The 17,354-nt window shown below is 48.2% G+C and overlaps 1 protein-coding gene across 2 annotated transcripts in view; it reads left to right on the top strand.

The window, feature by feature from the left end:
- The window catches only part of ABHD2 (abhydrolase domain containing 2, acylglycerol lipase), a 102,294-nt gene that overhangs the window by 71,639 nt on the left and 13,301 nt on the right, over positions 1-17,354 (top strand). For both annotated transcript variants that reach the window (XM_012788879.3, XM_012788876.3), the window contains 2 exons: positions 8,543-8,726; positions 15,366-15,458. In XM_012788879.3, coding sequence (XP_012644333.1) covers positions 8,543-8,726; positions 15,366-15,458 — 277 coding nt within the window. The remainder of the gene's footprint in view (positions 1-8,542; positions 8,727-15,365; positions 15,459-17,354) is intronic.

Here is a 17,354-nt window from a genome sequence, read left to right as displayed (position 1 = left end):
TGAAACAGTGAAAAAGTGGGCCCTTCGCTTATTTGTAAACTCTTGACTTTCTGGCGTTAGACATAAGCTGAAAGGAATTACCTAAAATCACAGTATTATAGTCTATTCCTTGGAGAAGGAGCTCCTTAATGTCCAACTGAGTTTAATACTGAAATTTTTCTATTGTATAAACTACCCTTTGGAACCTCAAGATAAGACCAGAAAATTTCACCTTGCTCAGAGGGCAGCATTTCAGTCTTGGAAGGGAGGGAGGCCCCATACTTGGGGTGACTATAATTTCACATCCCAATTGGAACACTTTTGAAAGTGAAGGGGGGACCTTAATTATAACTGCATCAGAACAACAGACAAATTCCAGGACCCTCTCAGACAGACCAGGATGTGTGTCTGGTTACCCTGTCTATAGCATGCCATAAAGATCACCCACAATCTAAGACATTTCATTATAGGAGTTGCAGACAGTGATTTTTAAGGAACTTCTATTTTGTTTTTACAAAGCTCAATCTGTCTTACAAAATTTTTTTTTTTTTTTTTTTTGAGACAGAGTCTCGCTTTGTTGCCCAGGCTAGAGTGAGTGCCGTGGCGTCCTAGCTCACAGCAACCTCAAACTCCTGGGCTCGAGTGATCCTTCTGCCTCAGCCTCCCGGGTAGCTGGGACTACAGGCATGTGCCACCATGCCCGGCTAATTTTTTATATATATATATCAGTTGGCCAATTAATTTCTTTCTATTTATAGTAGAGACGGGGTCTCGCTCTTGCTCAGGCTGGTTTTGAACTCCTGACCTTGAGCAATCCGCCCGCCTCGGCCTCCCAAGAGCTAGGATTACAGGCGTGAGCCACAGCGCCCGGCCTGTCTTACAAAATTTGATTAGATTGTGAATGTAAATGCTTCTATAAGCTTCTCGTATCTACCAATAATTGATGCAGACTCAATTTTGGATTTTACTCACGATTCCAGATTGACAGCTATGAATTCTGGTGCCTCTGCATTAAACAGTGGAGTCTTATAGCAGCGGAAGGGTGCAATGAGAAGGGAGGAGGAAGAGATGGCTGAAGAGACAAAGAATGTGAAAGTGAACATAGAGAATTTGCAGAAGCTCAAACATCCTAATGAAACTCCCAGCAAGATCATCTGCTGAGAGTCAGGGGCCGGGGGCTTTGGCGTGCGTGATGGGGCGTGACCTCCGCAGCAGGGTGGTAGGGCAGCAGTGACAGGTCTGCACTTTCAGGGTGAGCTCTGAGCACTTACACCCTCAGCCATAAGAAGGCAGCTTTAGGCATTCCATCCTCGGGAAACAAAGCTAAAAGCACTCATTTGTGAAAATCTTTGTTTCAGAGACATGGCCAAGGCCAACTAATGTGATGGGCAGTGGGGCTCTTACTTTGTTCCTGTAGCTGTTTTCTTCCTGAGTGACTCAGGTCTGCAGTAGCTTTTCCTTGACTTTGAGCAGTGACTCATGTGTAATACTTTTGCTATGAAAGTGACAGGGGCTGCGAGGCCCCCAACCGCCCACCTGTCAGTGAGCCATGTTATTAGCCTGACCATATTTCTCTCCTGGATTAAACTTAGTGGGAAAGATATTCTAGTACTTCTTTCCTGCTTGCCAGTATCATGTGCTTTCATTCTGCATGATTCAAACTTCTTTCTTATCCACAAACGTTGTGCGGCACACCCACCATGAGCCAGGCCCATGGCAGGCATGGAGCATACAGAGATGACTCAAAGTCGCCATCAACAAGGAACACCAAGTCTCTGGGTCCCTGTATTTTAGCCTGCTTAGTCATGTTGGTGTCATTTGGGGAAGTGGCTTTTGAAATAGTAGCTTTCAGGCAGCCTTTGCCTCCTCTTTCTTAGGGGCGGGAGCTTGAGGGAAAAGGCAGGTTGCCTTTCTAAGATGGCCTTGTGTACTTCTCTCTCAAAGGCCAAGCTAGTCTCTCACGTTTCATCTTGTCTTTAAAAAGCTTCGGCAAGATCAGATATCTAAATCTTGTTACTAGTGCTAATCCCATAAGGATTAAATACATAGAACCTCATTAAAATCCTGCTAGTATAAAAAACAGATTACTGTAAAGCTTCTAGTAAAACAGGCCAAGGAGGGATTCCCAGTTACTGAGGGTGTTGAGCAACATCAGGTGGAGGTCCCGGGAGGCCCCACCATTCCAGAAGGGTGATCCTGGAGCTGGGCAGACACACCGTGTCTTTGCCGTCCCCTTACCTAGGAAAGGTGGCCGCTCTTCCCAGAACACCCAGCAGTCCTTCCGGCACCAGGCAGGCCTGCACCTCCACCCAGCTCAGATGTGTTTGGATTTAATTAAATTGAGGCTTCCAAAGTGCCTACAAAATTAGCTGTAATTGCCCCTCTGTAGTGTAGCAAATCCGAGTTTTACAACTGCCCCAGTGACATCTGAACATCTGCTCTAGGTCTCAAATAATTAGTCTGAAACCTGAGTAGAGAATAGATGAGTCTAAAAGGAATCAAATGGGGAGAAAGTAATATTTTTAATCATTAAAAAAAAAAATCCCTGCTGTACTATTACTTAAGTCGATTTGTGATACAAGGCAAAGAACTTGGGCTTTGGCGTTAGACATGGGTCTGAAGTCCGGCACTCCCACTCCCTGACCCAGTGAGGGTGCACAAGTCATTTCATGGCTTGAAATCTGTTCCCTCGTGTGTGTTTCAGTTCCTAGCAGAGAGGCTGGAACATAATGCAGCCATCCTTCCACCCATTCACTTCGGTGATACTGACTGGGTGCCCACCAAGCACATGGCCTCAAACATGCACCGGAGAACAAGACCTAGATCTTTGCTCTATGGCGTCTATAATCTAATAAAGGCTCATTGAGTGTTAGGACAAAACCCAACGGTATAAATAACCAGCCAAGGGAAGACAAAGTTAGGCATAAACCCAAGGAAATGGTGGAAATGTAAGGATTTGGGGGGATTTTTAGACAATCTAAAATGCATCCCGCAGTACCATCTCTTATGCAGGCAAAGAGTCCCAGCACACACCATTGCGCCATATGCGCGATGTGCTGGGTGTGTTTAGCATGGTAGAAACTGGCCTAAGAAGATTTAAACCTCTTGTTTTTCACCCTTATTTTTTGCTAGATTTTAGAACTAGTTAGATTTTTATTGAAGAAGAAATGTGTGCATGTGGTAAAAACATTCAAACAGTGCCAACGTCTATATACAATAAGTGAAACTAAGTCTCCCTTCTACTTTAGGCCCGCAGTTCTCCTCCCCAGAAGATCAGTGTCTGCTACAGTTTCTCAGTGATATTCAATCAGATAACGTGTGTATATATAATCTCTTAAAACCCAAGCAGACTCACAGAGGGTGCCAGCCCCACTGTTCTGCCCCTTGGTTTTGAAGGGTGGCTGAGCCACTCCCTGTCAAGAGATCACATTCTGCATCATTCCTTTTCATGGCAGTGTAGCGCTTCGTTGATCTAGTCCTCTGTTGATTGAAATTGAAGTTTTCAGTCCTTTGCTTCTACAGACAGCGCTGCAGTGAACATCCTCACACATACACTTTTGCACACGTGTGCAGGTATATCTGCAGTATAAGGTCCTGAAAAGCAGACTTGCCGAACCAAAGGTCTGTACTCCTAAAAACATTGATAGATGTGACCACATTGCCTTCCAGGACCTGCACGAGTGTGCACTCCCTCATCAGTGGGTACACCGGCAGGCCTGTGACCCACACTTCCCATTTCTGAGTATTGGCAAACTTCCTGTTCTTTTCTAACATGGGTAGTGGAAGATGATTTCTAATTGTCATTTTAACTTGTATTTATTTAAGTATGAGCAACATGAAGCATCTTTTTGAATTACCTTTTTAAAGGACAAAGGAAGTACTACCTGAGCAAGAGTAAGATCCTGTCTCTACAAAAACCAGAAAATTTAGCCAGGTGTGGTGGCACACACCTATAGTCCCAGCTACTAGGGAGGTTGAGGCAGGAGGATCACTTGAGCCCAGGAGCTTGAGGCTGCAGTGAGCTATGATGATGCCACTGCATTCCAGCCCAGGAAACAGAGCTCAACCCATTTCAAAAAAAAAAGATGAAACAGAAAATTGAGGATTCCACCCACCTTTCCTGTCAGCTAGGGCAGTGATTCTCAAAGGGTAGTCCCTGGCCCACCAGCATGAGCATCACCTAAGAACTTGTTAGAAATGCAGATTTGTAGCCCACCCTCACACAGTGAGTAGGTGGGAGACCCAGACCTTCTGAATCAGACACTCTGGGGGTGTGGCCCAGCAAGCTCTGTTTTAAACAAGCTCTCTGTTTAGGTTCCACCCTTGGAGATTCTGACTCCAGGTTTAGGGTGGGCCCCAAGAAAAGGCATCATGAACAAGCTCCCAGGCTTCTGATGCTTCTAGTTCAGGGGCCACACTTTGAGAGCCACTGAGCTAGGGCATCGTTCTTGCAGTGCTATTTAACCTCCGTGCAGCTTTTCCCATCATTCACTCTTTACGAGAAAGATTACCAGAAAGCAATTACGTGTGTTTAGGGATTTAAAGTTTGTTTTTGTTAGGTAGTCAGTGGGTCTGGAGGAAGTGCCTGGTTGTGTTAAATAGGGATTCACCCCCTGCAGAAACCTTGCTTTAGGAAATGTTTGGAAAGCTGCTATCAGGCTAAGCTTCAGATGCTTCCAAAAGGCTGGACAGCGCCCCCATCTGTGAAGGTTGCTTACTACAAGTAGGAAGAGAAGGGAGCCTGAAAAGGGATGGCCCAGAGAGAGATGAGAGGGTGCCTCAGAACAATGCCTTCTCCTGTCTGTCTGAGCTGAAGAGATCCTTGCTCCTCAGAGCAGTGCTCCTCAGCCCCGCCTGCACGTTGGAATCACCCAGGGATCCTGAAGAAGAACGCCCATGCCTCGTCCCACCCCGAGACTTTCTGGTTTAATTAGTCTAGGGAGGCCCAGGCATTCGAGCTGTTATTTTACAAGATCTCCAGGTGATCTAATGTACAGTCAGGTTGAAGAATGCTGCTTCAGAGAAAAAAATCTATTAATGTAGACCAATGTAGATTGGCCTGTTCAAGTGTGTAAAGCTACAGGTTCTTTTAAAATATTTTTTGTAAAGTGTGATAAAATACAACGTAAAATTTACCATCCTAACCAGTTTTGAGTGTGCAGTTCAGGAGAGTTAACACCTTAAGGACTGCTCACGAGTTTTCTCGTTTTTCACTGTAGTTATGATGATTTAAATAACGTGCAGTTTGCCCAAAAACGAGCGGTCCCTGGCGTCTGTCTTAGAGATTTCTATGCAGTACGAAAGGTATTTAAGTATATTCACATTGCTTTTCAACCTATCTTCAGAACTTTTTCATCTTGCAAAACTAGAACTATACCCATTAAACAATAACTCCCTAGCTCCCTCTCCCTAGCCCTTGGCAACCACCATTGTATTTTCTACCTCTATAGATTTGACTATTCTAGGTACATTGTATAAGTAGAATCTTACAGTATTTGTCCTTTTGTGACTGGCTTCTTTGACTCAGCACAATGTCCTCAAGGTTCATCCATGTTGTAACACATGCCTGGATTTTCTTCCTTTTTAGAGCTGAATAATATTCCAATGTACACATATGCCACATTTTCTTTACGCATTCATCCATCAATGGGCACTTGAATTGGCTCCACTTTTGGGCTTTTATGAATAATGCTGCTATGTACATGGGTATACTTAAATGATATTTTTAAAAGAAAAAATAATTAGTTATAAAAGTTAGCGTTGCATGCTTATATGTTCTGGACCCTAGTCTAAGCTGTTTATGTATATCACCTTATTCAGCTCTCCAAACAACTCTAGGAAGTATTTACTAGTATTACCTCCATTTTCCAAGTGAGGAAACAGACCCAGTATGGTTAGTAACTTACCCAAGGTGATGATATTTTCCACAGTTTCCTCACAATTTAAAATCATCTGGGGTATTTGTTAGAAGTACCCATTCCCAGGTCCTGTACTATTCCCAAGGGCTCTAAGCCTCCATCAGGGAGCCTGGAAGCTGTAGACTTTCCTTGCACCCCAGGGATTACTTGTCACTGAGGAAGGTCGGGAGCATTTGGAGCCACTAGGTGGTAGGCCGCAGCAGTCTGACCACGGAGCCCTTTCACTTAGCCATAGGCCAGACTACTCCTTGAAGGCCCTCTTTTCAGGCCTGAAGGAAGTGAGCAAATGTCTCTAATGGGATCCAAATTTTTGATTTGTTGCATGACAGAGAAGTTGACATCAGCTAACTACTAATTGTGATATCAGCTAATTGTGCTTGAAGATCCTTCTTTTACATCACAGCTCCCCATTCAAAATCCATCATTCTCTAGAGCTGCGGTCCCCAACCCCCCAAGCCACGGACCAGGCCCCAGAACTCTGTGCAATACAACCCTTTCCATGAAACTTGGTGGGGGGCACGCAGCAGGCAAATGAGCGAGCAAAGCTTCATCTGTATTTATAGTTGCTCCCCATCATTCACATCACCACCTGAGCCCCCCAACTCCCATCCCATCCATGGAAAAATTGTCTTCCATGAATCCAGTCCCTGGTGCCAAAAAGGTTGGGGACTGCTGCTCTAGAGGTACTGTATCCCTTCCATTGCTACCTTTTTAAAAAGAGAAACTTGGATGAATCTGACCTAAGTGGAGTTAAAAGTCTGGCATTTCAAATTACAAAGTTAAGTGTTCAAGGTTCCCCCTGGACCAGCTTTTTGTTCCTGCCCTGTCCCCAGGACCTGTTTGGGGGCCTTGTCATCAGAATCCACTTAATTCGGCAACTCTTTATTGAGGGCCTGCAATCTGCCCCAGCCTCTGCTGTGTGCAAAAGGGAGAGAAATGGGAGATGTGGTCCTCTGATGTCTTACTGGAGAGAGACATGCTTCCTTCTCCGAGCTGGTGCCCGGGTCCTGCCGTGTTAGATGGGAGCACTGTTGGCCCCAGGCTTTTCCCTTAGTCTTAAGTATGTTTTGCCCTTTCTCCTTCCAAGCCTCAGGAGCTCCCAGCACTTCCAGATCATGATCATTAGTCAAAGTGTAGGGAATATTGTCTGAGAAGAGGCATCAAGGAGCCTCCAGGGGTGTCAGGAATATTCTAGAATAAGGCAGCTTCATGTGTAATTATACTAATATATAATAGTTTCTAAGACATACTGTAAAGGGGGAAAAAGGTACCAAACAATGTGTATGCTACCACTGACTGGTACTTAAAAAGAAAAAACATATGAAACTCACTTTTCACTGCATCTTTTACAGTATTTGAATTTTGTGCCACGTGCATGAATTACCCACTCAAAAAAATTTTAATGTATTTTAATTCCTGAGCCTGGCCCCCATCTTAAGGAATCAGCTTCTCTAGGGGTGCGGCCCAGGAAGGCTGTGTCTAACCCTCTGCGGGTGGTTCGATGCACACTGCAATCTAAGAACTCCTGCATGTGGTTGTGCTGGCTGGCTTAGGCTGCATCTACTACAAAAGGAAGACAGATACAGGGGGAGTTTGCCCCAGGCTCAAAAGTGTACCCCATGATTTGCTGATCAGGGAAGAAGCTGTTCAACTCTGTTAGGGATGTCACAACCTCTGAGCCTGTGCCAAGGTCAGCAACTCGTGTTTCCATTGTGAATCCATATTCTTCTCGTGCCAGTCTGTGCTGTATATACTCCTCGCCCACATTCCTGACTTTCCTGTTAGGTTTTAAGTTGGCTCCCTGCAGGTTTTAAGTTGGCTCCCTACAGAGTCTGGGCTTGGGCCTTAGAAGAACACGATGAATCCCTTCACCTATTTCTGACCTTTACCCTCCTCCTCTTAGCAAAGCTGCTGAGACATAACATGACTTCAACAACTTCCCGAGGGCACGCCAGCTGAGATCATCCCTCCTGGGCAAACCAGGCCCAAACACCCTCTCCATTCAGAGTTCTCCTCTGTGTATTTCTGAATGGGTCTGCCTCCCTTAGCACCCTGTTCCTACGTCACCAAGAACATTTTACCCAACTCCTACAGAGCATCCTGGCTGTCCCTCTGGACTGAAGTTTGTCTTTCTTTCCCTCCCCAACGCTGGCAAGAAGATCCTGTAAATAACATCCATTTTGTACTTTTCTTAACACCGTGAGTCATACACATGGGTATAGCATCCCAGTTGGTAACCTACGAAGCTAATTCCAAAGACTCTTTCTCTTGCTTTTATTTAGATCTGTGTGTGAACACATGTGCTCATACACACCCAGAATATCTGCCTTGATTTCCATGAGCATCTAGACAGGCTTCTCGTGACCTACCTTTAAAGGAGCATTGCACATTGATACATGGTACCTGTGCTCGTGGGCACCACTGATGCCCTGTTTTCTCTTATACGGAGGGCGTCTGGGAACTTCTCTCTAGGTAGCCAAAGAGCAGCGTCTATTTGTCTGTCTCTCTCTTTACACACCCACATACACATAATGTGTGTATGTTTTAGGATATTGGCACCCATTAGTGACCCTTCAGCTCGTGTTTTCTCCATCATTTGTTACACCTGAGATGACTGAGTGACCACACCCTTTTCCCCCCCGCAGGCTGCACGTGGGAATTTGGAGCCATGGTGAACTACATCAAGAAGACATATCCCCTGACCCAGCTGGTCGTCGTGGGCTTCAGCCTGGGTGGTAACATCGTGTGTAAATACTTGGGGGAGACTCAGGCGAACCAAGAGAAGGTCCTGTGCTGTGTCAGCGTGTGCCAGGGCTACAGTGCACTGAGGTACGTCATCTCCACCTCCACCGGGGCCTTCATTCAGCACATGTTTGCACCAGGCGCTGGTCCGGGAAGGCCAGGGAAACACTGTGGCAGACCGAGCAGAAGCTTCCGAGTCTTTGACTCACCTTGTTTGTTTCCAGATTGTACATTGGAGTTGTCCCGTCAGACCCCTTAAGCCTGGAATGTGCAGCTGCACTTTGGGATCAGATCTGTAATTGGAGAAGGCAGCCCCCCCCTTCCCCCACCAGTAGCTGCTGTTTCCCTAGGGAATCTCTGAGAGGTGACTTAATCTGTTGATGCTTCAGGAGTTTTGTAGAACCGTAGGTTAATGAAAGAACACAGGAGAGCTGGGCCGCATGATCCCAGATCCCTCCTACCTGCAGACGAGCTGGGTCTCCGATGGCATCTGGAAGGGACACAGCAATCACTCTATCAGAGTCCTTACCTTCAAGTATGCGTTTCGCTCAGGTATCCCAGACGTCATCACAAAGGAGTTGACCTACCAGGTAGAGCTGCTTCTTGCCCTGTAGTCTCTTGCCAGCAGACACCCACAGGACGCGTCCTGGGAGGGCATGGTCGTCCTCTCTGACTCCCCTCCGAGGTCACTGTTGTCCTAGATGTCTCGCTCCCGCCACACTCACTCACATGCACACATCTCTCTAAGCTGCTCAGATACATCATCTTTCTCCTGTACTCATTCTTCCTGATGTCTTTTGGATTACAAATGGCTATGATCAGTTAGTAAAGATCTTCCGAAGAAACCCAAAATTGCACAAGAAAGTAAAAATATCTCCCTATTGATCAAGTCTAATGCTAAACACTCTTTATAATTGTTAAAAGAATCTTTCCGTTTTGCCTCACCTGTATCTCTCATGCTGCAGTTTAAACCTAATTTGTTATTTCCTGATTATTTCCTGATTTTATTTCTAAAAATACATAGTCCTGGAATTTGAAGCCAAAGGGCAAATGTGGGCCCAAGATTCAACCTGTGAGGCATAAAGCTGGCCAGAAAGGTGGATCCAAAGGTGCCCAGAGTAGACATAGGGAGACATCCCTGAGTTCTAGGGCCAAGGTCTGGGTTCCAGTTTTCCTCATCTGCGACATGAAAGGTGATAATAACTGTGAACAGTACCTACCTCATAGCACCACAGGGAGGGTGAAAGGAGTCGATGTGTATGAAGTCATTGGAACAGTGCCTGGCACATGGAATGTAACAGCTGTGAATCATCATGATCATTATCATCATCATCATCATCATCATCAGTCACTGTAAAGTGGAGGTGGATTAGAGCAGTGGACCACAAAGACCACTCTGGTGAACTAGTGACTGTCTCACTGCACTTGGGGGACCATGTTAGAAATAAATTCAGCTTCTTGGTCCCCACCCTGGAGGTTCTGACTGATAAAGTCTGAGCCACAGGACCCCAGGGGTCTTCATTTTGGACACATTTCATAGGTGACTTCCGGTGTTCAGCCATGTTTAACAGTCATCCCCTTGGGGACCTGAGTGGCCCCTCCAGCCCTGGCACTCGAGGACTAGGTGGTCCCTCATCCTCCTCTGGGAATCTTTCCCTTCACTGCCCCGGACACTCTGGGGAGCCGGCTGAAAGGTCGTGTTCCTTTATCGTGGCTCAACTAGAAATACTCAACGTCCAGTTCATACTCACACGTGGCCAGAATTAACCAAAGTCCGGTCCCGTCCAGTCCCTGGGATAAGGGAGCGGCAAGCAAGGGGCCTGCCACGAGAGCCAAGGAAGCAGGCCCGGAGGAGCCGGGAGGCAGGAGGCTCTTGCCTGTTCACCTGACAACGGCTGCAGCTCTTAGCACTCTTTTCTGTTGTCTGTAAGGTTGGAATCGCTAGATTCCCTTCCTAAAACCAATGGCTGTGGACTTGCTGTGGCCAGTGACTTTGTGTTCAGAGAGTGCTGGACTTGATAAGTGGAAGGGTGTAGAACAAGTTTGTTTTCATTTTTTGTACATTTTCAATGTACAAAATCTTAAAATAACACCTGTTTCATTTTGCTGCAGTAGCGCCATCTGCTGTTGGCAAGGGCACATGATCGGTGCAGTTAGCCAGCTAAGGCGTTTGCACTAGGCAAAGCAGGCTCGGGAAGCTAGGAAACTAAAATCTGTGAGTTGCTACACATTTTGCAGATATGATATACACAGGCTCTTCCTTGAGAGCTCAGAGAGCTTCACACACATAATTACCTATTGTCGCATCACCCTCATGCAATAAGGAGTAAAGAGGCAACTTTATTCTCCGGAGCACAGAGAACTGACATCTGGGCGAAGAGCACGTGGTCCTACACACAGCAACTGGTAGCAGGACAGAGACACCGCTGCCCCGTGTGTGCGGGCGCTGGCTGGGGCTCAGGTCCAGACCTATGGAATGAATGGAGAACAGTTCCTTCTTTAAACCAGTATAACCTTCTTTTCTTACAAGGCTCGGGGGCAGGGAGCCTTTTCCGCACGGGATGAAGGCAGCCGTGCATGGTGTGTGCCCCCGTCACTCCGCAGTGGAGCAGGGAAGGCTCGCCGGCCTCTGCGGGCCACACAGCAGCCGGTGCTTCTGGTAAATCCCCCCTAGTTGAGTCTGGAGATCCGCTTGCTCAGTGATCCCTTCCCTCTGGCTTCTCGTCCCCGTAGCTTGCCTCCCCTCTAGCCAGAGCCACTTGAAGGCTCCGAGAGAAGCCAGCCTCCCGCTTGCCGTAGTTAGCAAAGTCTAGCTGCTGCCCCAGAAGCTCACGTTTCACTGTGCGTGGGACCCTGGAGGAAGGACACAAATGCCCTGAAGTTACCTGGTGTCTAGCAGACCGCGACGTGTGCCCTCAGCATACACAGCCACGAACCAGCCCTGGAGTCTTCACGGTCAGATGTCCTCCCAGGTAGCAGACACGGCCCTGAACAAGGCAGACAAACGCCCTGCCCTCGTGGAGCTTAAGGAATGGAAGGAAAGCTTTTTTGTCCTGGTTTTGGGTAAAGTCAATTCTTCTTTGCCAAGGAAGCCCTTCTGTTGCAGAAGTGACCAATAATAATATAACTAAAACATAAGCATTGTATTGCAACTTGGCTGTAAAAGATAGTCCGTTGCTGAGGCCCTCACAGCACTTAATGACAATACAATGATATTTACAATGCCGCAAACCAACAAAATACGCGTTACCAATATATACATTACACACGAGGCATGTGTGCCAGGGAAGTCTTCAGCCAGGCAGGGAGGTCGGTACGGAGACCCAGGCAGAAGGCTCTGGGCTGGCAGCTGGTTGTCCCTTGGGGGAGGCCAACCTACAGAGAGGCCATCACCTCCAGCCAGCTCAGCTCCAGGGTTGCAGCAGCAGACCGTGTCATTCCTCTGCCAGGAATTGTCAGAGGCGCATTCAATCTCCCTGAATGCACTCGTGCTCCTGGCTGAGTGTGTCAGCGTGACTAAGTCTTGGCCACCTTAATGTGATAGTGTTTGGTAGCAAAGCCCCCCGCCCCAGAGAAAGGCCAGGGGCCACTGCTCCTGTCAAGCGGTGTGATTCTCTCTTTTGCTTTTGATGGGCAATTCCAGATTATGAGTGAGTTTATGACAGAAGCAAGCATTATCATTCGTAAAGTCCCTCCATAGAGTTGTACCTTCCTGAAATCTGTTTATAGTGCAAGAGCTATAAAATATGGTAACTTTGAACAATCAGTGATTTTGTATCAGAATCAAACAGAGTGGGGAAAACTGCGGAGTTTAAGCGAGACAGGCAAAACCCAAGCCTAGGAAACAGCTCAGCTTATTCACCACTGGGTCGTGAAGCTGACCACATGGCTTAGGGCCACAGTTCAAGTTCCTGCTCTACCTCTTGCCAGCCGGGTGGCCCAGACGTCTTCTTAGACCATCATCCCATCGGCAGCCCCAAGGCCCAGGCTCTTTGCCACACCAGCCTTACCCTGTCTCCTGCCTTCCGTCACTGAAAACCGGTGCCGACAGATTGCAGTTTGACGTTGGTGGGAGCCGCATGAGTGAGGGTCTCGATGGGCTGTGCAGGTCCTGGTTCCAGACGACCCGCCTGGTCTCTTTACCACCCCTGAAAATGGTAGCTGAGGCTCACAGTGCTGCAGTCTAACCAGTTAAACTCACTTCGCCTCTTCTCTGTACCCCTTTCATCTTTAACTCTCAGCAGCACAAATAATTTTCAGCAACTTACTACCCAAAATGATTTTCTACTTTCTTTCTTTCTCATCCTCCTCCTTCTCCTTCATTATCTTGGAAAGTCTTAGACACACATGCAAAGTAAAAAGAATAGGATATTAGCCCCCAACCCCACCACCAGCTTCAACAGCACTTACCTCGTGGCCACTCCACACCCGTCTGCTCAACTGCTCCTCCGAACACCAGATTATTTTAAAGCAAGTCCCACATATTCTGTCATTTCATCAGTAAATATTTTACCAGGTAGCTCTAAAAGACTCTAAAGACTTTTTCTTAAATGTCACCACAAATGCCATTATCACACCAAAAACTTAACAATTCCCTAATATCATCCCATTGCTAGTCAGGGTTCAGATTTCCTTGGTTGTTCCATAGGAACTTTTACCAGTGGGCCTGTTGGAGTCAGGACCACATAATGCCCACACTCTGCATTTACTGATTTGTCCCTTAAGATTCTTTTAGTCTATAGGCTTCCCCTCTCTTATTTCCTGTTTGGTGGTGGTGGTATTGAACAAGTCAGTCCTTTAAAAAAAAAAAAAAAAACACGGGATGAATGTTTTTGTAAAACATTAATCTTGATTTTGTTTTACTAAACCAATATAGAATTAAGTTCAGTTCCTTATTATGCATCCAAAGGTGGTAAAAGACAGCCCTGTATGTACTGAGTGGTAAAGCAAGAGTACTAGGGATCAACAGTAGCCAAAATAAACCAAGTGAAACATTGGCCCCAGCATCCTGCCCCAGTCCCTCCTTGAGCCCTGGGCCCCTGCAAGTCCCCAGATTTTCAGCAAGCAGAGCCTGTGGTGGGATGCAACTGAAAAATCTCCTGCAGTGCCAGAGTGTCTTTGTGTCAGTTTACGGCCAGCACTCACTCCTTCCCTGCCTCTGCAGTCCCTGTAGTCCCTGCGAAAGAGGTACTAACACAAGCAAGAGTGTCCCCCCAATTGGGAGGTCAGCAAAAGGAGAAATGAACAAGGGTGAGAGAAAGCTGGGCTTCCCAGGGACAGCTGGCTCTCAGGAGGGACCCCTTGGGCCCAAGGTCAGAGGAGAGGGAGCAGCTGCGGCAGCAGCTTGTGGTTTACTGGTCAGGTGACCCCTCTGCACCCCACGGGCAGGTATCCACAGTGCTGCCTTCTCGGGGTCCCATCCAGGATGATGGGGCCTGTCCTTTCTGTCTCCACAGAGCACTGGGGAGGCCCCTGTGTGTTTATACAGTGGCCTGTTCACCGCTGAAAGTGGTGTCAGTCCTCACTTGGAGCTTCAGCCCGTGTTTTGCAAGCATGTCATAGACCATTAAATCCACAAACCATTTCACTCAACTCCCCCAACTTCCTCTTATTTTTAACCATGACATTATGGGAAATGTTTTCCATTCCAAAATTGCAGTGCAGCAGCTCCAAGGAAATTACTTTTATAAATTCCCTGGATTTAAAAATAAAACACACACACACACACACACAAACACCGATGAACCACCCAGTCCCCTCTCTTAAGCATGGAAAAAATGAAACCTGTGTGGACATAGTGATGCCCAGATTAATTCCCAGGGTAGAATCAGACCTGGAGACTCAGGAAGCTGCAAAGTGAAAGTTTCTCTTTCATTCGTGGGGACTCAGCGGCAGCCTGGGGCTGGACTCACACCCAGAGGAGGCGAGCAGGGAGTGGGGAGAGCGGAGTAGCCGTGTGGGAACGAGCCGCTCGTGTGTGTTCACCTGATGCGTGGGCGCAGGAATCCGGCCCCCGAGGCACGTTGACAAGCCTGGCGGCGCTTTCTCTCCCTCCTGCGCAGGCTGGTGGTGGAAGCTGGGCCCTGGAAAACAAGGATAATAGCACCTGCGTAGTGCCACCCCGGAGGGTCAGAGGGTCACCCTCACGGCAGGCAGGCCTAGCACGTGCTAGTTTCTGACCAGCCCCCCAGCCGTGCCTGGGAGGGGGCGACAGCCTCCCTGTTTCCATGCAGGTGTCCTTGTCCCTTCAGTGTCACAGGGATAATCCAAAGCAAGATTTACTTGGAGAAGATCAAATTTTATGAATTTCCTCTGGCTCTTGACCAGCAGCAAAATAAGTTTCCTAAGGTTTTTCCCTCCACACCCACTTTCCCTTACTCGCCCGGAGCGCTGGCCTGCTGGGCAGGAGGCTGCATAAAGAGTGTTCAAGTGACAATCAAAGTGGACCTTGGTCACAGAAGATGCCAAGGTGCTAGAAGAAGGTGTCAGGAATGCCACCAACAAAGCCTCTGCCTTGAGAGAGGGTCCTTGCTGGCGTCATGTTCGGTGGCATCGTGTGGTTTCTCCAGATGTTTGAGCGCCACCCATCAAAGCCCCCGTTCCAAGTAGGGGCCGCAGCCAGAGAGCAGTGCTCTCCCCGCAAGCGCCTCCCTCCCCCCGCTAGAATCCCCCGGCTGTCCCCAACCCCGCGCCACAGCCCCACTCACTCTCGCATGGTTCTTCCAGGGCCCAGGAAACCTTCATGCAGTGGGATCAGTGCCGGCGCTTCTACAACTTCCTCATGGCCGACAACATGAAGAAGATCATCCTCTCGCACAGGTACGTCGGCCCCGTCCTCTCTCGGGAGACAGATGCTCCTTCCCGAGCTCATCTGGGAATCACCAAAAGCCAGAGCTACCGTTTCTCCAAAAGGAAAGAAACAGGCAAGGGTGGCGCAGACTCTCTGCCGCCTGCGTTTGTGACTCGGTTAAAAACAAACTTGTCCCAAGCTGCCGAATTCGCCAGATCACTTTCTGCTTTTATAATTTCCAGTAAACCCAAGACCAGGAACCACTCCTGCGCCCTTCCTTCCCAAATTAGAGCACTGCTGAGGTGGCTTGTCACTGCTGAGGTGGCGTTCCTCCTCAGGACGCGTCTGTGCTGGGGGACCAGGAGTCGCTCGTGGCCGGCCCTGGGCGTAGCGTTGGTGCCTCCCTGTTGTGGGTTGGAGCCCCTGCGTGTTCACCATGCTCATCCTGCCTCTCCTGCTCAGGTCGTTCAGTGGCTTAACCCACCAATGCTTAAAGCACTGCCCGGTATACAGTGGCACTCAATAAATACTAGCAATGATTTCTTTCATTATGGTTATTATTATCGCTGCCACCTCTCCCTCCTCCCCTGCTCTGCCTTCCCCTCCAGCTGGACTGGGCCACTTAGAGGCACACGCGCCCCCAGCCTCTCCCACGCCACTTACCGCCCCTGCTGAGAATGCCCTTCCGTCAGCTCTGCCGTGGGAACCCCACTCATCCTTTAACCCTCTTAGTGCGGCGGGCCGAAAATATCGGCTTTTGCAAAAGCCAATATTTCGGCCCGCCACACTAAGGATTAAGGTCCATCTCAGTTCTCTGCCTCCCTGAAGCCGATACCCCACTCCCACGTTGCTTTTCTGTTGCTTCCCTTCTGTGAATCCTGTGTCTTAGACTAAACTGGAAAATAGTGGAGGGCTTGGGCATGTTTTGATTGCTCCCAGAGCCTGGTACATGTGGGTGCTCAAAAAATATAATTTGGGGCCAGGCACAGTGGCTCACACCTATAATCCTAGCAATTTGGGAGGCTGAGGCAGGAGGATCATTTGAGGCTAGGAGTTCAAGACCAGCCCGGACAACATAGCAAGACCTCATCTCTACCAAAAAAAATTAGCCAGGCATGGCAGCACACACCTGTAGTCCCGGCTACTTGAAAGGCTGAGGGGAGAGGATCAACTGAGCCCGGGGCTGCAGCGAGCTCTGATTGCAGCACTGCCCTCCCGCCTGGGTGATGCAGCAAGGCCCTGTTTCTAAAAAAAAAATACAATTTAGGGAAATTTTTGGCACCATCCTAGGAAAAACAGTCTGGCTAAATGATTAGTTCCTCATTCTCTTTTTTTTTTTTTTCCAATGATTAAAAGAAAACATGGTACTGCCCGTCCAGTGCCCCAGATTGGGCATCCTGCGGGTGGGGATCACGTGGGCAAGGATGGGCTTGCAGGGCCCTCGGGCTACCAAGCTGCCAGACGTGTCCTCGGGTCCTCGTGCCAGCTGGGTGGAGAACCGAGGGAGACGTACGTCTCCTGTGCTGGGTGGAAAACGAGCTGCTTCCGCTCGGCTCGTGTTCTGTAAGCATCAGCCACTGAGCTGGGCGTGGCTCAGCCGAGGTTCGGATGGGTCCGGGGACTTGCTGAGGTTCTGTGGCCAGGAGGGGTGAAGCCAAGTCCACGTCCTCCGCTCGCCTTCCTGCACCTCTGAATTCAAAGGAGACTCCTCCCACGAACGTTTGTTCTCCTAAAGGGCCCGGCCTTGCTACTAACTAGTCTACAGGGCTCATCGTGTAATTCTTAACAAATTGGGAGAGTCCTTTGAGGGTATTCTAAGTGTATTTACATTTTTGGAATTTACTGAGGAAGCCTAACATTTAGAAATTTTAGGAAAACTTTAAATTTGTGAGTTCTATCCAGTAGGTATGTAATCTTCCTGATAT

This window comes from Microcebus murinus, chromosome 7 (genome assembly GCF_040939455.1).
Source record: "Microcebus murinus isolate Inina chromosome 7, M.murinus_Inina_mat1.0, whole genome shotgun sequence".
Classification (NCBI taxonomy): domain Eukaryota; kingdom Metazoa; phylum Chordata; class Mammalia; order Primates; family Cheirogaleidae; genus Microcebus; species Microcebus murinus.
Note: the sequence above shows the minus strand (reverse complement) of the source record. Positions and strands in the feature narration are given on the sequence as shown.